We start from the raw sequence: 24,474 nt of genomic DNA on the forward strand, positions 1-24,474 counted from the left end.
GCTTAAAACCAAAGGCTGCTGTTCACTTAGATGCCAGAACGCAGTCCCAAATTATATCCCTGCACGTGACCCGTTTCTTAATTCTCCACAGGTAGAACTTAAAGAATTACCTGCACAATGACACAAGGCCTAGATTCACTTACCAGACTGTCTGTTGAAGGCACTGGGAGGCTGCTGCTGTTGAATGCCAGGCAGGGTCCTCTTGCCCTGAACAGCAAGCTGGAGATTTTCTGGTAAAGGCTGACCTCTAGCTAACATTTTGTATGCTAGAATCTGAGCCCGCAGCTGATGCAGCTGTACAGGGCTGAAAGGGGAAGGACCTCTGTTAGGTTGATTCATAACTTGTGGGTCTCCTGGTATAATGGGTCCTGGCTGGCTGGGAGTCATCTGGGGTGGAGTTGGACCTCCTCCAGACATTGGACTGGACACATGCTCTGGTGCTCCTAGTGGAGATGGGTGTGGAGACATATAACCTAGAACAGGTAAGAGGATCACAGACTTACCTCTCTGCTTAGTCAAATCTAAATTCAAATGTCTTTAACAGTACATAAGAGTATAAAAATGTCTCTCTCAAGTCAGGATAGCTGTATTACTTTCTGCAAGAACAAAAGTGCAATCTGAAGTTCCCTAGGATATCAAGATAGCCTCATGAGCTATTCTTTCAGAAGAGCTATGATTATACAGTCCAATAATTCCTAAAAATAACAATTACCCTCACATTTGGGGTAAGACAAACTAAAACATGAAATACAATACAGAAGCATCAGGATGCGGTGTGGTTTCACTAGAATGTTGGACAAATATTTCATGTGGAACACATGCAGTGAAGTCTGCCTATTTCACAGCTTAATATTATCAGTTTATTATGAGGCACACACAACAAGGAATACCCATTCAATGATACATGCCCTCTTTGCCAAAACTCACCACAATACAGAAATAGAAACAGATGGTATTAAATTTCTATACAATTGCTCTTTAATTTATACAGATTAAAGGTTTGAGCCAAAGAATGTTCAGTACCTTTTACCATCTGGGTGCTCAAGAACTTGGAACATTAACTGCAAGCACAAAAATCACCTTCTGAAGAAGCTGCTGAAGACTATGTTACTCTATAAAGTTCCAAGAGAGCAAGCACAGTTCTGAAGTGAACAGTGCCTGTATCTTATTATAGCACTTGCGAATGCAGTGGTTTTAAGTTTGAATTTTAATCACATTTAATACATATTTCTTTGAGCTTCACAACGCATCCATGAAAAGAGATGGCATAGATTTTTGGTGAAATTTCCAAGAACATGTAGCATGTCAGAGAAAAATATGAAAAGCAATCCCTCAGGTTGTGCACAACAGACAGCTACATTTTAAAGATGTCCACCAAGAGTGAAAAAGAGGTAACAATATTTGCTCACTTCACTCTGGTATTATAGAGCACAAACAATGCTCTTATCAAGTTGAAAAGCCTGAAAAAAACTTTAAAATAAAAAATCATTAAATCTTCTGGCTCACTTCCATATTCTTTAGCAAGCCATGGATCACTGAACTCCAAAGTTCATGCCACATTTGATGTTTCTGTGACACCAATCTACTCTTCCTCCAGTCTTCCTGACACTTTAACTACATCAATTTCATCTATACATAGTCCAGATCACAGAAGCAAGTAATTTTGCCCTCTCTTTAGCTTCACTGTTCTTATTGGCCCTTCAGTGAGGGCAACGTAGGCAAAATCTCAAAGTAGTCTCAACTTTTCTGAGATGACAGCAGCTGTAAGTCACTAGAACTCATACAAGCGGATAGATGAGAGTGCTAAAGGATTTAAAGTCCATCAATGCTGGTGTCTAGGGATGAAAATATTCTACCATAAAGTAAAGGTTGTAAATGTCTGAGAAAAAGGACAAAGAAGAGAGGATTTCAGCTCTTCTAAAAAAAGAAAATGAGGTAGAGGTACGGAAAAAATGGTCTTGTGATGGGAAAAGACCAGGTGAGGCAAGACAGAAATAGGCTGAGTTCAATCTTGTAACTAAAGATAATGATGACAGGAAAGGAAGAAAACTCTAGTGAGAATAAGAAAAATTAAGCAGCTTGAAAGAAAAATAGGGAAGTGAGGTGAGGAGTTCCAAGGAAAAGGGAGAAAAAGACCTTAAAACGTTAAAATTCTAACTGAAGTTATTTACTAGGTCAATATAAAAATTGTTTATACATCCATTAATGGTGATAAAAACAATGATAAATAACCATAAGTTTACTCCAGTTATTCATCTCCTCCTACTAACTTATTTTTGCCTCAATTTTTTTTTCTTTTTAAAGAAAAGAGGGGAAGCTACAAATCCCTCTTGCTGAGCACACTGCTTTAAAAGAACACCCACTATGCCACAACAAAAAAACAAAATATACAACTGCATTATAGTTTTATACTATATAATGGGATTTATTGCAATGATTATCCTTTACTATTACGTTTCTACATCTCAGAACTTACTTTAAATAGCACGGACTTTGAATTACATTGTTTTCAAAACTGCCTTTCAAAGAAAGGTTTCTTTCCCCCTCTCAAGTATATTGTCCAAGTTACATATTCCTTTATCACTGACAGATTTCCTGAAATCCATCCGGACTATAAAAATCTAAAACTGTGGTGTAAGATATTGAGCACTTGTTTTCAGTCCTGACAGTTTCAGCTGCAAGTGTGTGACTATGTTTCACAGAGAGGAGTTTTTAGAAGCAGGCATTTTTTGAGCTTTTACTTACACTTTCTCTCTCCCTCAAACTCCTATGCATTAGGATTCTTGGCAATAGGAAACTAGGCTTGACAAAAGTAAGAATGAAAACAAAATATCTCAGGGAGGAACAAAAGCCTTCCAAACTTCTTGTAAAGGCTCTAACGTGGCATTTACAGAACCTTAATTTTGTGATGCTGTATGGAAATTTTCCTTTTTAAGTTTGAGAACTTTCAGAAGATTTAGCAGTGTGACAATACATGCAGTCACAAGCTTGTCTTAATAAAATCTCTATAACACTTGCTTTTTTCCTATCTTATTTCCTATCTTATTATACATATTCTAATACAGGTGAGCATGCACACACAGGCTCTGAATAAGGACACATGAAGACTCACAAAGATTGAGTTTAACCAGCATATGTCATAAAACAAAAAAAAAAATTAAAGACACAGTCCATAGGAATGTTTAATATACAGGCAAAGACAGAAACCTTTTTGAACTTTGCAAACACACTTTCATCTGCTATTAAGCACTTCAAATGCATTTTTCCCTAGCACACATGAATTTCCACAATAAGTATTCAGCAGGTTTTTAAGTACCTAGCTCATTAATTGTTACTTGCTGAACTACCTCTTCCTCTAGATTTTCCACAGAAAATTTTGTTTTCTATTCTGTATAAACCATTCTGTTTAGTTTAACCTTCAGACTGGAAGATGACAAAAGCACTGAATGATAAGGTTGCAGAACACTTGCAACAAAAGAGTCCTATTGCTGGCAAAGGACAACTGATAACCTTTAGTTCTCAAAAATATACAGAGTAGAAGACACCCAACACCAGGACAGGGAGGCCAAATAGACCAACCCACCATTTAAAGCTGTGGTAACTCCAAAGCTTTATCAGGTTTCTCCAGGTAAGTTCTGAAAATCTCCAGTGATAGTGATTCTTAATTACTCTCATGGTGCATCTTCTTTCTCTTAAGTCCCATCAGAATTTCACTTACATAACTTGTGACCATGACTTTTTGTGCTTTTGCTATGCACCTCTGAGCGTCGGGTTCTGTCTTCACCCATAATCCTTCAATGGGTTATAGAAGAAGCTACATTACAAATCTTTCTCAAGTTTTCAGCAGTTAAAAAGCACTGCTTTCTTAACTGTATGCATGATTATAGCAACACGCTTCTCAACCCACTTTGTTATCAACTTGTTCAACAGAAATCACTGCAACATGTCATAAACAATGTATATGCTTTACAGTATGGACACCGGAAGAAATCCTAGTTCTAACACTTTACCAAACACAAGTATTTTTGGAGGGCAGACTCTATAAATAAAGTTTATGCTCTAATTGCTTTTAATTTCACTTCAGTTAATGGAAGCAAAGAACATCTTTCTCATCCGTTTTAAAGCTGAAGAACCAGAGAGCTAAAAGTTGAGAGATCTTTTTTCTCCACTTTTAATGCTATAATTAAATAGAGAACACATATGAATTCTGAACCCTTGTAACGAATATTAGAGTCAAGGTTTTACCAGTCCAAACACTGGAATATTCAACAGAGGTCTTGACTCCCCACTAAAAATTAAGACAACTTAAATGATGAAAGTGTCTGAGGATATGTCAAATCCTTCTGCTAAAACTGATAGCAAGGGTATATTTTTACCCAAAAACGTGACTCTAAGACAATTGCATTAGGAAGACATAGATAGGATTGAAGAAATTTACTTGTGTAACTATCACTTCAACCATCAATTAAAGTTAGTTTTAAAAAAAAATAAGGAATCAAGTACATGCCCACAATACACAGTGGAAAATACATTCATGTTGGACCAAGGCTACAAACTTTCTTAAGGTAAGCTAAATATAATATTTCCCTGTCAGTAGTGTGACCAGGGTTAACACCAATTCTTGTGAAACTCTCAACATAGAGAAAGGGAGGCCATATGCGTGCAAGTCACTTAAAACTAGGACTGTAGAAATAAACTGTTGAGAAGTCTTAAGCTGGCACGCAGATGGATAAGGTGACAGATCTTTTCTCATCTTTAAAAGGCTGAAAAAAATCAGAAAAGGAAGTGCAGCTAATTTAAGAACAGTAGGGACAATGGATGTTGTTTCTGAAGTAGCAGTAACTTAGTGCTGTAAGTTAAACTTAACTGGTGTATCTTTATAAGAAGTTCAACAAATACTGTGTGGTAATTAAAAATATATACAGATCAAGTCCCAGAACCACAAATCCCTGCAGCGCTTATGTTTCCACTTACAAATAGCAAGCAAAGACACCCAAACTGTTCAAATTGGTCTGTATTTCACTGCTGTATCACAGTAACTGCATTTATTTTGTTCCAAATTCCACAAAAACACAGAAATTGTTTGTTTCAGTCCATTTATATCTTTTTATGAATTCTAATAACAATATTTTATTTTAAATAAATAATTGCCTTGTCTTTGCAGTTTCTCGCCATTCCTCTTACAAAGTCAAATCTAAACGTAATTTTCATCTTCTAGATAACTCTGTTTAGCAGTTTAACAATTTACAGTAAATTTCATACTTCTAATAACAATACTGGGTTTTTCAGCACAGTTCATTCACAAAGGCTGAAGGCAGTTTCTAACATAATTCAAATTCAGTTAAGCGTAGTGAGATTACTATTTAAACAGCTAAATATCAAGTTGGAGCAATGGATTGTCCTTTCATTTATCCTATTAGCATTAAAAGAAAGGTATTAAGAGTAAACAGCGACATCATTGTGCATAAGTTCAAGAAAAGAAAACTGGTCACCGGAAAGTCAGGAACATTTCCCTTTCCCCAATTTGGCAGCAAGAGTGGAAAGAAGGTACTGTTGAGGAGAGAGATACCAATTCAGAATATTTTTCCCCTCAAATTAACATCAGACTTCTGAAAACCATCCTATAGCAGTATGACTGCAATAAAAATATGACAATCTGTCTGAGCTAGTAACAGATTCTTCCTGCATGACCAGCATCTCACTGAGCACCAAGAAAAAAAAATCCAGAATCTTAATAATAAAGTTGCATACCTTATTTTAGTAATTATTGTTTAAAAAAATGCAAAAATCTCAGAACAGTAATTGCCATTCAAATAGGCATTTATGAGCAAAATGACAAAGTTCTTGCAGATTGAGCTTACAAATGTTTCCGATTTGGTCATCAAAGTAATCTCACCTCAAAAAGGGTCAGTTAATTATTTCTCAATAGAGACTGTAAGAATCATTACATCCAAAATTCTGTATCGACTTGTCCTTTGTAAGTTCAGTGGTCTTTATTTCAAGACTGTTCATTCACAACTGCACATTTGATTTACATAAATTATATCTACAACTGAATTTATCACTCACATCCATAGGCATGTATGTTATAAAAACTCCTGCTTTTGTACTTAGAGACACTCTTTTGCAAGACGTTCTTTAAAAAAAATTACTAAAAAGACTGCTATTGAAACATTTGACATTTAAATGAAAACTTGTTTTGTGATTAGTTCCAACTGTAAACTGCATACAGAAGGACTACTGCCTATGTGTTTATCACAACTGTTCTACTCGGAGCTCCAAGAACAGCAGCATTTTATGAAGACTATCCATCGTCCCATTCTCAAAGAATTAAAACCTCCTCTAGCTTACCAGTTCTTCTCAGAATCTTGGAGCCTGTTTACAGGCTCAGAGATTTCTGGCAATAAGGGACCGTTACAGCTACAACAGCCTAGCTAACTTCTCTAAAACAGAGCAAAGACTTTTTGCCTCTAAACAATCTCCTCCCTTTGGTCTGTGGAACAAATGAGAAAGACATCCAGTGTTGACTTAAATTTCATGTGACACAAAATGTACCTCAAATACTTGCATAATCCTTGTCCCAAGGGTTAATTATCTTCATTAAGTAAGGTGCAGATATTAAATACCGTCTGAATTCACCTAATTTCAATTTGCAGGTACCAAAATTCAGTGCACTTTTTTTTTTTTTTTAAGATAAAGGATCCATCTATTACAAGCCTTTCTACCACCTGGGAATGTGCAGACTGATCAAGACATCTTCTAATTAACTCAGAGAGAATAAAAAAAGGAGTTTAACATTCTCCAGGCAAAAAACCAAGTCTTCCAAGTTTCAAATCATTCCTTTATTTGTCTTCTAAATAAGGCACAATTTCACAGAATCACAGAATCGTTAAGGTTGGAAGGGATTTCTCAATATCATCTAGCCCAACCCCCTGCTCAAAGACGGTAAGCTACAGCAGGCTGCCCGCAACATGGCCCATCAGGTTTTGACTGTCTCCCTGGATGGCAACTAGACAAACCTCTCTGGGCAACCTACTGTATTGTTAAGCCACGTTTACACTAAAAGCATGTTTTCTTATGTTCTGATGGAATTTCATGTGTTTCAGTTTGTGCCAATTGTCAGATCTTCTGTCACTGATAGTCACTGCAAAGAGTCTGGCTCCGCCTTCGTCACTCTGTCCCATAATGTATTTCCAAGTCTTCTCTTTTTTCAGGCTATGCAGTTTCAGGTCACTCAGCCACTCCTCATACAAAAGATGCTTCAAACATTTGATGCTACCTTAAACTTTTCTCAACATCTTTCTGAACTGTAGTTACTAGAATGGAATACAATACTATGATACAGCCTTCAGCTAATTCATTAGAAAAGGTGATACAACTCCTCAATTAATATGCCCCTGCTTCTGTATGCAGGTAGTACATTCCATCTCATGGTTGCAAACACTGTATATGGTAATACACGCTTAAGTCTGTGAGAATAACCAAAACTCTTTCCAGCCTTTCTGCTTGGTATGATACAGTCTCATACCACCTACACAATATACTACTTTGCTCCTAGACATACAATGCTGTTGGCTGTGCTAAAATCTATGCTAGAGAAATAAGCACATTCTACTGAGCATCCTGATCAGCCTTTGTAACTAATTGGTTCATTATTTACCGTTAAACCTCTGTGCTCTCTGCAAATTCTATCACCACTGACTTTACACTTTTTTCCAGATCACTGACAAATACATTGAACAGCACAAAATAGTCCTACAAGACTACCTAGAAAAATCCACAATTGGATGATCATCTTCTATTTACAGTTAGTTTTATAACTTGTCATTTAACTAGCTTAATATATTTAATATAGGTTATATTGATTTTACTTAGTGCTATCTTTCTCCTAAATCAGAATGTCATACAGCATCAATCCAAGCACCTTTTCTAACTCTATGAGGCAAAGTTGTGTTGAGAGGTTCAACAAGGCCAAGTGCCAGGTCCTGCACTTGGGTCACAGCGACCCCATGCAGCGCTACGGGCTTGGGAAGGAAGAGTGGCTGGAAAGCTGTCTGGTGGAAAAAGACCTGGGGGTGCTGGTCGACAGCCAGCTGAATAGGAGCCAGCAGTGTGCCCAGGTGGCCAAGAAGGCCAGCGGCATCCTGGCCTGTATCAGAAACAGTGTGGCCAGCAGGAGCAGGGAGGTGATCGTCCCCCTGTACTGGGCACTGGTGAGGCCGCACATTGAGGGCTGTGTTCAGTTTTGGGCCCCTCACTACAGGAAAGACACTGAGGTGCTGGAGCGTGTCCAGAGAAGGGCAACCAAGTTGGTGAAGGGCCTGGAGCACAAGTCTTATTGAGGAGCGGCTGAGGGAACTGGGGCTGTTCAGTCTAGAAAAGAGGAGGCTGAGGGGAGACCTTATTATAGCTCTCTACAACTGCCTGAAGGGGGGTTGTAGTGAGGTGGCTGCTGGTCTCTTCTGTCAGGTGGCTGGAGACAGGACGAGAGGAAATGGCCTCAAGTTGCGGCAAGGGAGATTTAGGTTGGATATTAGGAAAAATTTATTTACTGAAAGGGTTGTCAGGTATTAGAACAGGCTGCCCAGGGAACTGGTTGAGTCACCATCCCTGGAAGTATTCAAAAAGCGCGTAGACAAGGCACTTCAGGACATGGTTTAACAGGCATGGTTGATGGTTGGACTCGATGATCTTGAAGGTCTTTTCCAACCTAAATGATTCTAAGATTCTGTGATCATTAAAGCCAGCAGTAATAATGATAGACACAACTTTGCCTGATAGAGTTAGAAAAGGTGCTTGGATTGATACTGTATGACACTCTGATTTAGGAGAAAGATAGCACTAAGTAAAATCAACACAACCTATATTAAATATATTAAGCTAGTTAAATGACAAGTTATAAAACTAACTGTAAATAGGTTGTAAAGTGATGCACAGAGAAACCCCATACATGAGCCAGGATTCATTTTCCTGACGACTGTACAAATACTGTACTGCACTAAGTACTGTACCACACCTGTCTATATTTTAATAAATCAATTTTGCTGACAATCTCCACAAAAAGAACAGTAAATTTGCTTGACAAGGCTGACTTTATGCCATCCAGAAGGACCTGGACAAGCTCAAGAAGTAGGCCCATGTGAACCTCATGAGGTTCAACAAGGCCAAGTGCAAGGTCCTGCACCAGGGTTGGGGCAACCCCTGGTACCAACACAGGCTGGGGGATGAAGAGATTGAGAGCAGCCCTGCAGAGAATGACTTGGGGGTACTGGTGGATGAAAAGCTCAACATGATCTGGCAATGTGCGCCTGCAGCCCAGAAAGCCAGCCGTATCACAGGCTCCATATGAAGAAGCATGGCCAGCAGGTCGAGGGAAGCGATTCTGCCCCTCCACTGCACTCTGGTGAGACCCCACCTGGAGTACTGCGTCCAGCTCTGGAGTCCTCAGCACAGGAGAGACATGGACCTGTTGGAGCAGGTCCAGAGGAGGGCCACAAAAATTATCAGAGGGCTGGAACACCTCTCCTGTGAGGAAAGGCTGAGAGAGTTGGGCTGGTTGAGCCTGGAGAAGAGAAGGCTCCAGGGAGACCTTATCGCAGCCTGTCAATACTTAAAGGGGGCTTATAAGAAAGACAAGGACAGACTTTTTAGCAGGGCCTGTAGCGATAGGACAAGGGGTAATGGTTTTTAAAAAAAAAAAGATATTCAGACTAGATATAAGGAAGACATTTTTTACAATAAGGTTGGTGAAACACTGGAACAGGTTGCCCAGAGAGGTTGTAGACATCCCATCCCTGGAGACATTCAAGGTCAGGCTGCACAGGGCTCTGAGCAACCTGATCTAGCTGAAGATGTCCCTGTTCATTGCAGGGCAGTTGGACTAGATGACCTTCAAAGGTCCCTTCCAGCCCAAACCATACTGTGATTCTATGATTCTTCTGTAAAACTATTCTCAGTGGCCTGAATTATAGACAAGATCATATGGAATTAAAAGACAGAGAATGTTCTTTGATTTTACCTAGAACCAGTGCTAGACTAAATGACATTTAACTGATACATGGCCATTCTGCTTATGCTTTCAAACTAATGGCAGAAGCTTAGGGTCATCCATTCCTTGGGGTTTTGAACTTCTTCAGCTACTTTCCACCAAACATCTGAAAATAATAACATTAATTAGTGCATATATTTATCTACTACAATTTGAGGCCTATAAACAATAAGCCATGAAAAAAACAGACCTAAAACTAATGAGGAGCAATTTCTATTTGACATGCGCATTGTTAAAAATTGTACACAACTGCAACGTAAGCTCAACTATCAGACATCCAAGAATCCACAAGGAAGTGAACCTTATGGTAAGTCTTGGTTTCTAACAATGTACCAAATGCAAACTCAAGATTTTGTTAGGATCAGAATATTTACCACGCATCTTTCAATGGATTGTCAGAGAACTCATACTGTCCTCTCCCCATAAGTGTAGGCATGGATAAGCTCACGCTCTTTTACCACATTGCCTATTTCCACAAAACTTGTAGAAACACAACTGTCTTACAGGACTCTAATACCATGGTAAATCAGACTGAAAGTATCCAATAGGTTTAAAGGCTATTAAGAAACCTAGTGTTGTATCTTGGATCTGTACACTAATGGGGAGAAAGTACGTCAGCAGATGGGACTTTCCCCTACACATATCAGAATAGCCTCAAATGCCATCACCATTTTTTGTGAAAAGATAATTGTGTAAGAAGACAAAAAGGAGACATAGAGGCAAAGAAAACTAAAATACTCCTCGATGTCAAGAAGAGTGTTTAAAATATTAGAACATGTGGGGATTTTTTTTACCCATTTCTTTAAAAAGCCTGCTTACATTAGAATGCCAGTATTTTCTGTTTACCTTGCAACAGTTGCGGACATACACCAAAAAGAGAGCAGGGATCTGTAGTCTTTAGCCTGCCACAGATGCTACTAATACAATCATCTTTTTGCAGAGCAACAGGACCTGGAAGTCTGATCTCAGCCAGCACAGGAAAGAAGAAAACAACTCAGAGCTACTTGTATTTGAAGCATTTGCAACTTATGTTCTTGTATTTTGAGCACATTATGTTTGAATTGGACCCATCTTCATTTTCAGACTAAACGCTCTGTTCATTTTAAGGAACAAGTTCCTTACAAGCAAAAGTGAGTGAACACAGTGTCAGGTAAAATTTTGCTCTCAGATAATCATGCTTGCATCTCACTGAAATCAGTAGAAAAGTTTTAGCTGATGGAGAACTTATCCCTGCAAAGTCAGTTCTCTTTTCCTTAACTGATGTTGAAGGTGTAATAGAAAAACAGTACTTTCTAACGTTCAAGGTCCCAGACAGGGATTCAGCTGACAAATTACAGACTAAGGTTTCAGTCACAGCCCACGGTAAAGTCACAAAGCAATTCAGGCTGAGTCGTTTTGCTGATCTGTACCCGTTTTCTCCCTCCAGCATTTCTCTTATCCTATGTAATAAACATGTAAATACATCAAACAGGGACCATCTCTTAATAGATTTGCAGAATGTGTCAAACCAGGACCCTAATTTCACTTGGGATTCTTCAGGTGTTGCTGTAATCTAATTAATTATGCAATATACAAAGCATTATCTGCTGAACTAATTAATACTAGCAGGTGTTACCAGTTACATCTCCAACATACTGAGCTGCTTACAAAATGCACGTCATCTTACATTGCAAACTAAAGGACACAAAGAAGGCATGTAGCAATGTGGTAAAAAGAGTTTCTATCTTCTGGCATAAAAAATTTGGGGAAGAACTTTGATCAGCCCTTGACCAAACGTTACAGATATTAAAGGTTTCTCCAAGTTTGCTTGGGTTCTTCTCCTTTATCATTCCTTCACCACAGGATTAAAACAAATCATATTCCGATGCATTTACATTTACAATAGCCACATAAGATAGGAAAGAACTTGGTGGGGTTTTTTTCAGAGATGTGAACTGAAATCTGTAATAGACTTAGACCAATTACTTGCCCCAGCCACAGACTTGAACCGTAGCTTTTTTCCAATACATGACGGATGGACACTCCAGAAAGCAAGGGGATTCAGTTATTCACCTTGCCCTGTGATACCAGTTCAGCCTTTCCAAACAAAGATGAAAGGAAGTAATTGGAAATCTGTTACATGGAACTACTGACTCTTTGTGGAACAAAGGGGCCCCAAAATCATACAGCATGCACAGTATGTATAAACCTTGGCTATGCTGGTCCATTGGACTCTGAGGTGGGCCCATTCCAGGGTGAGGAGGTCGCATACTCTTCATGGAGCCACAATGAACATCTTCAACCATTCCTTTTTCGTGCAAGCCATCAATGGACTGTGAAAACAAAGTAAGTATTTATATAGAGATAGTATATAAATCCATTTTAAAAATCCAAAGGACTAACTCAAAATCTGAACAAATACATAAAGAATACAAACTTTTCTTAGCAGTCATTCAAAATAAATAAAATGGTAATCTTTACCCTTGGAATCAGACATTTGGGAAAGCACAGAGCACCATTAGACTGCTTGTCCCCTCTGTTTCCTTTTTGCTTTTTTTTTCTCATGCACTGTTTGGCAATGCCAAGGAGGCAAACTGTCCAAATACAAACACACGAACCGTATTGGCCTCATATTACAAAGCAGTGTAACACACACCAACTTATGAAAGTACAGCCTGTGGCTTGGCTCGAGTTATTTTTAGCCCAAACTTTGCCCTTTCAGTCACTGCTCTACTGGAATGCCCCAAACACTGCTTCTCTTCAAAAACAAAGATGACATTGCAGGAGGTAACCTCTTCTTCGCAGGTAAAAACAGGGACAGGCAGTCAAGGAAGAGAAGACATAGTTCTGCTCAAATACTTGTGCTCCCTACAGTTCCTGCCATCTCATTCACTCCTCAAAACCTACAGTTCCCATGGTACTTGAAATGCAAAACAGGGCCAAGTGCCTTCTTCAGAGAGTGAAGACAGCCTGGGGTCAGAAAAACATGCTGAAGGCATGCAGGGCACTGGAAAAGGCTCTGTAATAGAAACTGAAGGACTCCGAAAGTGAAAACAGGGGAAAAGTAACATCCGAAGGAGGATGTCTTAAGAAAACCAAGAAGTTTTACCTGAAAGCAAAAATTACATCAGGTCCCCAATTAGGGAAGAGATTATGCTTATTAACTTCTAACTTAAAAGTACTTGTATTAGAGCTTTGTATTAGAAAGGAACAGGTTGGCATCACTTACTTATCTTCTATCTGCAGAAATATGCAGCTCTGCCCCTCTCTGTAACACATGCACACACACACACTAAATACTGTTGTTGCAAACTCTACTGTGAATGGAGACCTTGCAGTCTGTTTTATTTAAATGCACACCTTTTTATTGAGAATTCTTTTTACAAAGAGAGTTAAGAAAACTTACTCCAGTAGAAAATACAGGCAGTTAACAAAAAGAGTGTGCAAGAAGCTACACCAAGTCACAGAAAAAAAGACACTGTCACATTTCTTCTTTTTGAGCAATTTGTTACACATGGATCAATTTAAGCAGAACTAAACATAGGTCATCCTTTCTACAAAGGAAAAAATAATTCTAAATTTTTATTCGTAAAACCTTCAAATAAATTTTCCACTTTCCATTGCAATAATCAGATTTGACTGAAAGTATCTTTAAACACGTGTGGGTTTTTTTGTTTATCAGCATTATTGAAGAATTTCACTATCATTTTTCCTTATCAGAAACTATGGGTTAAAAGGAGAAAAGTTATAGAAAAGGAGAAGTAAAATGCATTTTTTATGCTTCATCAAACCATTTAGCTGCCATGACAGTATAAAAACATTTGTGAAAAGAACTTGTATCAGAAAAATACTCGTTACTCGAGAAGCTATTTTTGATTACAAGAACTTAGGATGTGGAGTATAAATGTCGAGATAGATGAATGACACATTAAAAATAGTTCCACTGTGCTAACCAAGTAAATCCCAACACCCTTTTCTGAGACATTAAGACCACTCCCTCTCCCTTTGCCCCTACTTACAAATATAACCAATGCGGAAGAGAATGCTCAGTTCACATTCTGCCCGCAGAAGCTGAATACTACAGAATCCAAAACACCTGGAAAGCCAGATTCGTTCCTATTTTATCATGGTATGTATCAAGGACTAAATCTTTAGGGCCGCCAAGAGGAGGAGGAGACTGTGCAGGAAACTGGATCCGATTTCCAGAACAGAGGACTCTAGCTGTACACATCTGTGGTGTGACTGCAGGGATGGATGTCACTGCACTAATGGGTGGCAACTGTGAAACCGCTGTGAATGCAGGCAGCTCTGTGTGACTAAGACAGGACACTGCATGCATACCTAGTGCATCAGAAGTACCAGCATACAGAAGGTGGGGAAAGGAGCTGGCATTAACAAAGAGCAGCAGTGAAGAGGAAGACAAATATGTGGCCTTTCAAAAAGAGAATTCTAAAAAAATGAAACAGGAACAGAAAAGTAAAGATGTGACCGTAAAAGGAAAAAAATCAATTGAAGGAATGTTTCTATGGAAAAAATTGGTCAAAAGACCAAAAAGGTTTTTGTAAGATAAGTATTAAAAAAAAACAAAACAACAAAACCTGTAGCAAACTGAAATGCTTCAAGTCTAATGTAAGGGAGCCTAAATATAGCAAGAAAGGGGTTTGCTTCTGTGTGTTTGCAGAAATTATGCTGTGAAAAAAATGGAAATGAAATTCATTAGAAACAGATTAGGAAAGGTAGAACTCATTGATCAGTTTTTTACTAGCAAAGCTACAAAAGATGAAGATGGCATAAACTTCTTTGAAGACAAAATTAGTTTTAATGATCACAGCACTACTAATTTATGCAAAGAGACTTGTGTTTCCAAGAAATTTTTTTTGTCTAGAAGCACCTCTACTGTCTATGGAAAAACCCTGTAAAATATGGGAGACAATTCAGCAGAGGACTACAAGAACTAAAAAATAGTTATTTTTCATAACTTCTTTGAATCACTGTATAGTTACATAGATGGTAACTTTAATCTATGTAACAGGTTAAAAATTACAGAAAGCATCTTATACACAATGCAATTTCTGTAAATTCTTCAGTCCTGTATAAATTATTAAAGATATCTTCCACAATTACATTGTTGGCATGAGAAATGTACCTTATACTACCAATGAAGCACTACTACCACATTGGGGTACTTTTTTTTTTTATTCTTTTAATATGACAGAACAGAAGGGAAACAGGAAGGGAGACATATTCAACTTTGAGTACACATTACTATTTTCATTGGTCCCCGTAAGTAAGAACAAGCACAGAACAGGCCAGATATAAACAGTGCTTCCACAAAACATAATGAGGGATGAACTTCAACTGTATGCAAGCCCACACCTACAGACTTGGCAGACTTACAGACCTTACGTAATGCCTAACGCATAAGGGACATTTTGCCTACATTGCTTTTACTCTGAATTTAGTAACTAAGGTCTTCTCACAGACAGCATTGCATCACAGTTTGACCTATTTCCAGGTAAACTGTCAGATTATGGTGTCTTTTTTTGTTTCTTTCCCCCTTCTTAAAACAAACAAACAAACAAAACACCAGCCTTGAAATCAGAGATGGAGAACGAGTATCAAACTAGATTTCTTCTAGACCATGCATCCTCTATACCAACGAAAATTACATAGATGAAACAGCAATATGTTGTCACATAACTGCACAGCATAACTGAATGCATCACTGATGGACAACCAGACTGTGGTTGTCACTGCAGTATAGACTTGGCCAACAATTCTGTTAATCTCTTAGAAATCACTAAACCACCATTTTACATGAGGTCTCTGGTGATTTTTCAAGGTTGACAACACCACTTTCTTTCTTTTTTCACTAATGTAAACACATACAACAGAAATAATGCAGGGAACATGCCTGCTGAATAAAAAGGCGTTACTTCCAGGACCATGACAGAATTCTAAGATTCTCAGAATGTCTAACATGCACAGATCTGTTAGCCAACAATATTTGAAATGGGAAACCATTTGCCTTCTGTTTTAATGGAACATCTGAGTGAATAAATAATATATTTGGTAAAAAATACCATTGTTGTAGGAAAAGAGCCTTTTCTGTCACTCACTTTTTCTCTCACTCACCAAAACCAGTAATATTGCCCATGACATCATCATAATTTTTCCACAGCCAGTAATCATTTACAGTACACCCCATTACAAATTCACAAAAGAAGTGATTATGCATCAGGTTATGATTAAATGGAAGAGAAAATAAACCAAGAGGTCACAGTACTCTTCCCATCCCTCAAGTGAGAACTACATAAATTAAATAGATATACTGTTGTCATAACTAAGAGTTAAGCAGTTAAAATCATGTGGCCCAGCTGGTGCACAAGAGCATACAAAAGGCTGCATCAGTTCAGACTAAACCCACCTAACCCTATGTTCTGTGTCCAGAGAGGCTCCTATGTGGATGCTGAGGGGAAAAAAGCTTAGGGCAACCATGTAACAATGCTTTCCTTTAGTATCTTCCACTCTTCCAAGTATTTTCACCTCATGAGACTCTCTGAGGCTGTTATGGTTTCTCCATTTAGCAGTCCCCTGCAATGAACTTCCAAGTATTTCTCCTTACATGTAGCTGTCTTGCATCCAAGGTATACTTCAGTAAAATTTGGAACTCTAAGTATTTCCCTGGCATTCTGATTGACAGTCTAAAGATTACTTAAGAAAATAGCAAGAAAGATAACTAATTTATTGTTTCTGTCAAAAGTGCATTATGTAAATAAATCGTAAATTTTCCTGTGGAAGGGTTTTCTGGTTACCATGTGAACATACCGTCTTTAATTTTCATATTAACTGTTGTTAAGTAAACACACTTTAGTAATTATGAATTATTAATATCAATTTGTATCAATCAGTGTTTATTGTTGGATACTTCAGATTTATTTTTTTTTATGCATTATATTATTCTTTGTAAGCTAGTCAAACATCTAACATAGAATGAAGGTGTTTCACTACTTACGTTTGTGAACTTTAAAAGTAAGAACCACATCCCATTGCATACATAGGATGGGTACACTACAAGTAATAGCATAACCAGGACACTTTCTGTACAATCTCTCACTTTTACTGCCTTTCATTAGGAAAAAAAATGTTACATCACGACTTGAAAGTCACTTTCCATAACACTAAGCAGAAAGAAAACGTTTACTTGGTCAAACCACACATGGCTGACCAGTTTTTTTATTACATAGAACAATACTCAAGTAATACTTGCAAAATAGTCTAGAAGCACCCTTCCACAGCATTTCTTAACCAGACCCTTCCCTCATTTGTCACAATACACTATTTCTGGGATTGCACAGGAAAACAGACCAGAAAACTCATTTAGACTGAAAAATTAACCAAGATTTTTTTTTTTTTTTTTTCACCTGCGTCAGTTCAACAGACCCATTTTCTAGCTTAATCATACACACATGAAGGCATGCTGGAACTTGTGAAGTGGCAAACTAGAGGACAGCAAAGCTGTTGCTACTAAAGACTTGTGAAATTACAGCCTTTGTTCCATTATCAGAATCAAGGTACAGAAAAGGGAAAGTAATTTTACTGTAACTATACTGACTGGTCATCTTTGAATTACCTATCCAGACTCTTTACATTGATGGTGCATTTTTCAAAACATTTCAATGACACCTCAATGGGAGAATTTCTACTCTGGCTCACAGAACTTCTGAGATGCTTGTAAAGTCTCTGAAAGAACTTTGTGGGATGACACTTGTTGGTTTGCTTCTAATGCTAAGATAGCATTAAATGTCTGAAGAACACACAAGGTCAAACAGGATATAGCTGTTAAAAACACAACGTATGGAGCATTCAACCGTTCTAATGGAAAATTCCTGGTGCCACCCTCTTCTGCAGGTACAGAACCTCTTAAAAACAGAAACGGGAGAACTGAGGGATGTAAAAAACCTGGCCGTCTATGAAGTTTGGGGCATTCACCAGAGTACTGGAAGCTGGGGGCTGTAACTGACCCCACAAATGAGGAAATGCCAATTGCAAATGTCTAATCTGGCTAATAGCTAAATTACATGCTTCAAGATTCAAATGGAAAAGTTTAAGTTATTGAATGTACTGACCTTTCAGAAATTACAACAGTTCAGTACAAACAGGCAGCTGGATCATGGCCTCCTTCACTTCAGTTGCCTTTGTGCTATTAGAAATTTTAATGATACAGTTCTTCATGCAAAAGATGGTAGCATCATGTCCCTACTGACTTGACACTATTTTAACTGTTTTAATGAATGAAACTGATCCATCAAGAAGTTGCCAATTCAGGAGAAAAATTAAAATATGTTTATATTACTTCAAGACTAATTTTTTATTGTAAATTCGATTTTTTCCTATGTGCATATAACAATTCCAAGTGGAATCAACAATAGTTACCAAAACATTTTCAATATCTTGGCTCTGTAAGCTGTTACTGCGTATTTCTGAAAGCAGAACACCAGTGAAATTGAAATTATCCTAAGCCCTAAATGTCTGGTACACAACCAAATAAAAATGACAATACATAAAGAGACTGTTCTCACAAAGGATATTCCACACAAGCAAGTATTTCCTCAAAGCAAAAGACATTAATGATAGTCTAAGCACACATGTAATTTTAAGTGTATGACAACAACCACTCAAGTCCAATTATTCACGTTATGCCCTACATAGTTTTAAATTCCTTAGTAAGATGCAGCCTTTATAAAATAACTTGGAAACCAGTTTTTTCATCAACATGGAAGAGTAAACAAATTTGTAAGCACAAGCCCTTTAAGAGTTAAAAATATTAATTAAAAAAGAAAGTTCACGCAAAACTGAAAACCACCCCTGAAAAACATAAGATACATCCAAACAGACAAGAAGATAAAAAAAAGAAAAAAAGAAGGTGGTTACAAAGGTCTACCATAAGGTTTTAACACTATAATTCAAGGGTTTTTTCCCTAGTAATGTCCACCTTACTGAAAAGTACAGTTTACAAATGAAGATTTGCAAGCTACTAACTCAGAGTTCAAAGTAGTCTACTAAGAACAAGGAAACTGTGTTTAATCTGATATATGCATCATCTTTAGTAATAAAGACAGAATAGGAGTGTAGCTGCAGTTTTGCAGGTGATATATATGATGTGTAATAACAGTTATGCAGGTCTAAATGTAGCTTTTTTAATCAGTGGAGAGAACTCTAGGAAAAAAAGGTTCACTTGTAATAAACTATTACCTTATGCATTTGGTGCATGCCTTCCTGTGGATAATCAGTAGGCCCCATTGTCGGCATTGGATGCGGGACACTGGGCGGACCAGGACTTGGCCCCATCATGCTGTGAACTGAGCCAGGAGATGGTCCTGGTCCTGGGCTAGGTCCTAGAATCGGTCCAGGTGAAGGTCCTGGTCCAGGGGAAGGACCAGGATGAGGCATGGCGCCAGGGTCTGTAGGCGTGGACATCTATTTTCTGTCTCCTTTTCAATTAGCAGAATAGCTCTAATAACAAAAACAAAACAAAACAAAAACAAAAACAGAATTTCTATGTGACATTAGGGGCATTGAAAAAAATGTAGTAAAATCTACTGGCAATCATTACACACACACGCACATACCCATGCAAGCTGTCATCAGCAGAAAATGCTTAAATTATCCTTAATGTTGCACACTAGTTTGACCATCCTTCTAAAAGCCCACTAGAAGGATAAGGATCCTGATAGTTCAGTCAATTCCTGGATGTTTATATGACTCACAGAACAAAGCAACTGGTACGCTAGGAGAAACACCTACCAGAGACAATGGTAGTTCACTGAATTGCTATCATCAGGTGCATCATGTGGGGTCAAGCACAGTACTACTAAAGGCAGGGAAGATAGCTGGGTACCTCTGTAACATATGTGCGTTCAAAAATCTCTCCCTTAACAGATGTGACTGCACTGAAATTCGTACTTATAAAATGGTAATGCAGCAAAACAAGTATTAAAAGGATTATTAAGGCTATTTTCTGACTTTTTTTTTTAAAGTTAGATATTAATGTAGGACCTCTTTGATTATCTCTGTATGCAATCATAATATCAAACAAAACAGACAACAGAAAAGACAATTACTTTGGACTGAACAGTTATAATTCACTTGAGCGGTTCTGCCAATGTCACAAACCAGAAGAGTGCAGCTCAAGTGGCTTATAGAACAGTAAGTGCCCTGAGAACAAACAATAGGCTTTTATAGGCTGGAAAACCAATTATTACTTATTTTTATTTCTGTGTTCCTAGTAGAACAAACTGATGCAGGCTACAGGCTTGAAACATTCTTCAGTTTTCTGAGAACTTTTATCATTCTTCTTCAGTTTTCTGATTACTTCTATCAATGTCTAATATTGGGAACTTTTTGTTTACTAATGTCAGACTGTTGTAACGCAGTGACACAGCTGCCATATTTTTACAAAACTGGTGGTCAGTTGCTGCCAACAAGATAAGCCATGTTTCTTGGTATTCCCCACTCCCAACAGCACCATTTTCATGTGTTTGATCACACAGCGATCTCATTATCTGAGCAGTTAAGCTACCAGAAAAGCAAGCCTATATTTTAAAAAAAAAAAAAAAAAAAAAACCAAAAAAAAAAAAAAACCAAAACTACAGAACCATTTAAGTGATTCAGGTTACTGAACTGACTTTCTGAAAGGACAGATAAATGCCAGTGCCAGCACAAGGAAGCAAGTAGGATCACAACTTTCAGCAGCAGCTGACCATTAGATGGGCTTAGCCTGTTGCCTTCATTTTCTTTGGGTGCAGTTTTGTAGTAAGATTATTGCCCCTGATTGCTTGTCCCATAATAAAAAAAACAATACAATAAAAAATGAGTCTTATTAAAAAGCATTCTAATTTGGTATATTACAAGGTAATTACAATGTAATAGTACGTTACAAGGCCTAAGACAACTCTCTGTCCCAGCCTCTCTCCTTACAGAATTTATCACAGAAGAGTGTTCCACCTTCCACATCAAGGTTTATCACTATCCATAGTTAGTAGTAATTACTTTCTAACATGAGTAAGTGGTGTAACCCTGTTATGACACCGCTTATATAAAGCCACAGTGTAACACTCTTTACCCTGGCTTGTAGTCAAATTAAGAAACAGACACTCAAGAAAAAGTACGCTCCCAAGTTTCCCAATAAAGCAGAAAGGAGGCCCATCTGCAAGACATGTCAGAAAAAAAGTAGACTGGTGTTTACTGGTAGCAATCAGGGCATTCAAAGCTTACAGAACTGATCCTCTTTCTTCTTTTATGAGCACGAGTCTTTACTTATCAGCACCCACACAGAAGATAAAATGGTACTACATCAAGACCATTTTCACTTATTTACCCCCAATTACCTAATCATTCTGTCAGGATCCAAAACAGCTTAATAGCTTTTGCTTATAAATTCCCTTTTGTTATGTTTTAATAGCTACTACTCTCTTATGATTAAAGGCAACAAATTCGAACAATGCTTAACTCATCTAAAATAAAATACCCTCACCTGAAATAAGCTACCTTGGGATCCTATTCCTTGCAGGGTAAAACAGGGAGATGCCTATGAAGCTTCTCTGCTCAAAACAAACCCTATAGTCACTAATTAGTCCCCTACAACCCCACAACATTACCAGAAAAGGAATCACATTATTAAATGTTCACAACTGCACCCACTGCCATAGCTTCCTACAAGGGGCCTACAGATTGGCTGTATGAGGGACAACAGAAGTTTCCACACAACAAAGAGTTTTTATATGAGTCAGTCACTACATTGCAAAATGTAAGACTGACACTCTTACAGCTGACTCTCTCTGCACGTTATAAGCCAAATTCAGCCCTTTAACAAGACAGAACCCAACACCACCTCCACCACCACAACCCAGAAAAATTTATACAGAACCACAACACAATCAATTACAAAACTACTATCAGTATAAAGTATGCCAAAATATCCTACTTCACAAAACACTTCTACCTACACCTATGCATTAAAATGGTTAGCAAAATCTACCCCTCTATTCACCTCTACTTCAAATTCAACCTGCAGTTCTCAAAAATTAACTGGCTCCAGTCTCAGCTCCACTAGTTACACTGTCTTTTACATATAAGTTAAACATGTCCTGTACACAAATTTGGAAAATTTAAAATTCTTTTTAATGGGCTAGCAAGTGCCCATCCTGTCAAAAACAAGAACTACCAGAGGGGAATGTTGCACCCCTTAGATCAGATCAAGTCCTTTCATTACCTTTCTTTAAGAGCAGATAAACTCACCCAATCTTACGTAATTGTGGATTGTCTTAAACAGATTTGTATACAGAGATTTTTGTATGTCAAAGAACATACTTCTATGAAAAAAAAAAAAAAAGAAACAAGTAACTTATAAGATCTGTATCAGGGGAACATAAAATACTGGAAAATACTACCTGAATGCAAGTAATAAATCCTGTCCAAAGACACCCATGGACATAAAGAGACAAAGCAATTTTCTGTGGCAATAGTAGTCCACAAAATTTAAAAAACAGCCACTGCCATAAACGAGAACACATTATAAATGGTCCTCCCAACTAAGGATCTGTTCACAGAACAGAACTGCTAAAAAGCTTTTGATTTAACATGTTTCAAAAATAGATTAGTTTATATTTACTAAGACTGAGATTGTATAAAAACCCACAGAAATCAGGCTTATTAAAATTAAATTAAATTTCTTATTAAAATTCAGGAAGAGCTAGATAGCCAATTCCTGTAGGCCCTTATAAAAGTCTCATTAAAGTCAAACCAAAATCTCCTTCACATGAAGACAGTATGCAATATTAGTAGATCCAAAACTAAAACACAGCAGGTAACAAACCACTTGCATTATTTTGGAATTCAAGACCAGCTGGACACCCAAAAAGATCCGGAGATCATAGACTGCTTTGACACAGGGCACACACCAAGTCTAAGAACAGATGGAACAGTAAGTATTTATAATTCTCCTAGCTGTTTCCTTTCACCATCCAGTATAACTTCTGCCTTTCCATGACTGAGTCAACCTAAATTGAACTTCAGCCAGGATGTTTTGGCCAGATCCCCTGCCTTGAATAGGTAGTGGAAAGTAAGGAAACTGCACCACTTATATCCGATGAAAAGGAAATGTGGACCCACGCGACAGACTCATACACACTGCAAAGCAAACTGTGACTTTGCCTTCACAGAAAAATAATTACAGTCTACTTCTCCCCACACATCTCTAACTGAAGTCATGATTCACAGGTGGCTTTGAAAAGATATACTGTGAAATTGTGATATACCACAGGCTAAAGGCGTTATCTTTATTACACTACCACAGAAAACATGGAATGATACTGTCAGTGATTCATAGTAATCGCTTAATCTGCTAAACATAATCAAATGAAGATGTTCAAAGTTTAAGAACTGATTAATAATGACACCAGCTCATCATAATTAAAACAAATAACTTGCAATACTTGGAGGCAAATCAGTGTTTTGTATTGTACAACCCCACAGGACACTCTGCATTAACATTTATCAGAATTTAACTACTGTCATTTCATCAAACAATGATTCAGTCAATAAACAGGTTTACATGAGACAACAAAAAATCAGTAGAGAGTCAAACCTTCAACTAACATAAACCAGAGTTACTCAGTTCACGTAAGAGACGCCAAACACAGTAACAGCTGAGAGATTCTACCTTTGCATACTCATGTATGTAACTTCACTGTAACTTCAAAACCTTCTGGAAGGGAATCTGCAGTCTGAACTACAAACCACAGAATCAGAAATGCTGCACCTTTATTGCTTATGCAGACACTTAGGCCAGAGACAAAAACCTCTGGACACTGCTTTAGCTGCTTGTCTAGCTGTCTACCAAAGACCATCTGCAGGCACCCCAGCAGAGCCAGAATGGGTGATGTACTTACACCAGAATCTTCACTGTGGAGTCATGTAGCACAAGGGTCTTTCCTTTTCACATGCAGAGACAGTTAATTTACTTTAGGATGATAGTCCTAATACTCCCTGCCTCCAACGCCTTACAAATATTCTTGTATAAATTCTTACTCCTACTGTGTAGCTCTTTCAGTTTCTCATAAAGCAACTTCTCAGCTACTCTAACTTACAGCCTACCCTCTTATGAAAAACTAAAATCAGCACCAAGAAATGACTGGCTGGGTGTTGAATGTACTACAGTCAGTCAAAAGGCATCATCACAAGTAGAGTTCACACAAACTAGGCTAAGCTATGCCACCAGATTTTTCAATGAAGAGGCTACAGCACAGACATATGATCCTTTCTGATGGCTTTACTGCAGAAGGCAATAGCCTTCAGGAAAAGAGGAGGGCACATAGCTGCATTCAGAAGTTTAACTGCCTTTTAACCCCACAGCCACAGCAGACAATGCCCAAGATGAAGTCCGT

General features: G+C 37.9%; 1 protein-coding gene across 6 annotated transcripts in view; it reads right to left on the bottom strand.

Annotated features, from left to right (window-relative positions):
- The window catches only part of SMARCA2 (SWI/SNF related, matrix associated, actin dependent regulator of chromatin, subfamily a, member 2), a 120,543-nt gene that overhangs the window by 91,612 nt on the left and 4,457 nt on the right, over nt 1-24,474 (bottom strand). For 4 of the 6 annotated variants that reach the window (XM_030005659.2, XM_030005658.2, XM_030005661.2 and 1 more), the window contains exons 2-4: nt 19,283-19,543; nt 12,237-12,360; nt 144-473 (exon numbers count right to left, since the gene is read on the bottom strand). In XM_030005659.2, the coding sequence (XP_029861519.1) occupies nt 144-473; nt 12,237-12,360; nt 19,283-19,507 (679 nt within the window). In that variant the 5' untranslated portion in view covers nt 19,508-19,543. Of the gene's footprint in view, nt 1-143; nt 474-12,236; nt 12,361-12,508; nt 12,610-14,046; nt 14,112-19,282; nt 19,544-24,474 lie in introns of those variants that run through there. The other 2 variants (XM_030005664.2, XM_030005663.2) reach the window with 2 other exon arrangements.

The sequence above is a fragment of the Aquila chrysaetos genome, chromosome Z (assembly GCF_900496995.4).
Source record: "Aquila chrysaetos chrysaetos chromosome Z, bAquChr1.4, whole genome shotgun sequence".
Lineage (NCBI taxonomy): Eukaryota > Metazoa > Chordata > Aves > Accipitriformes > Accipitridae > Aquila > Aquila chrysaetos.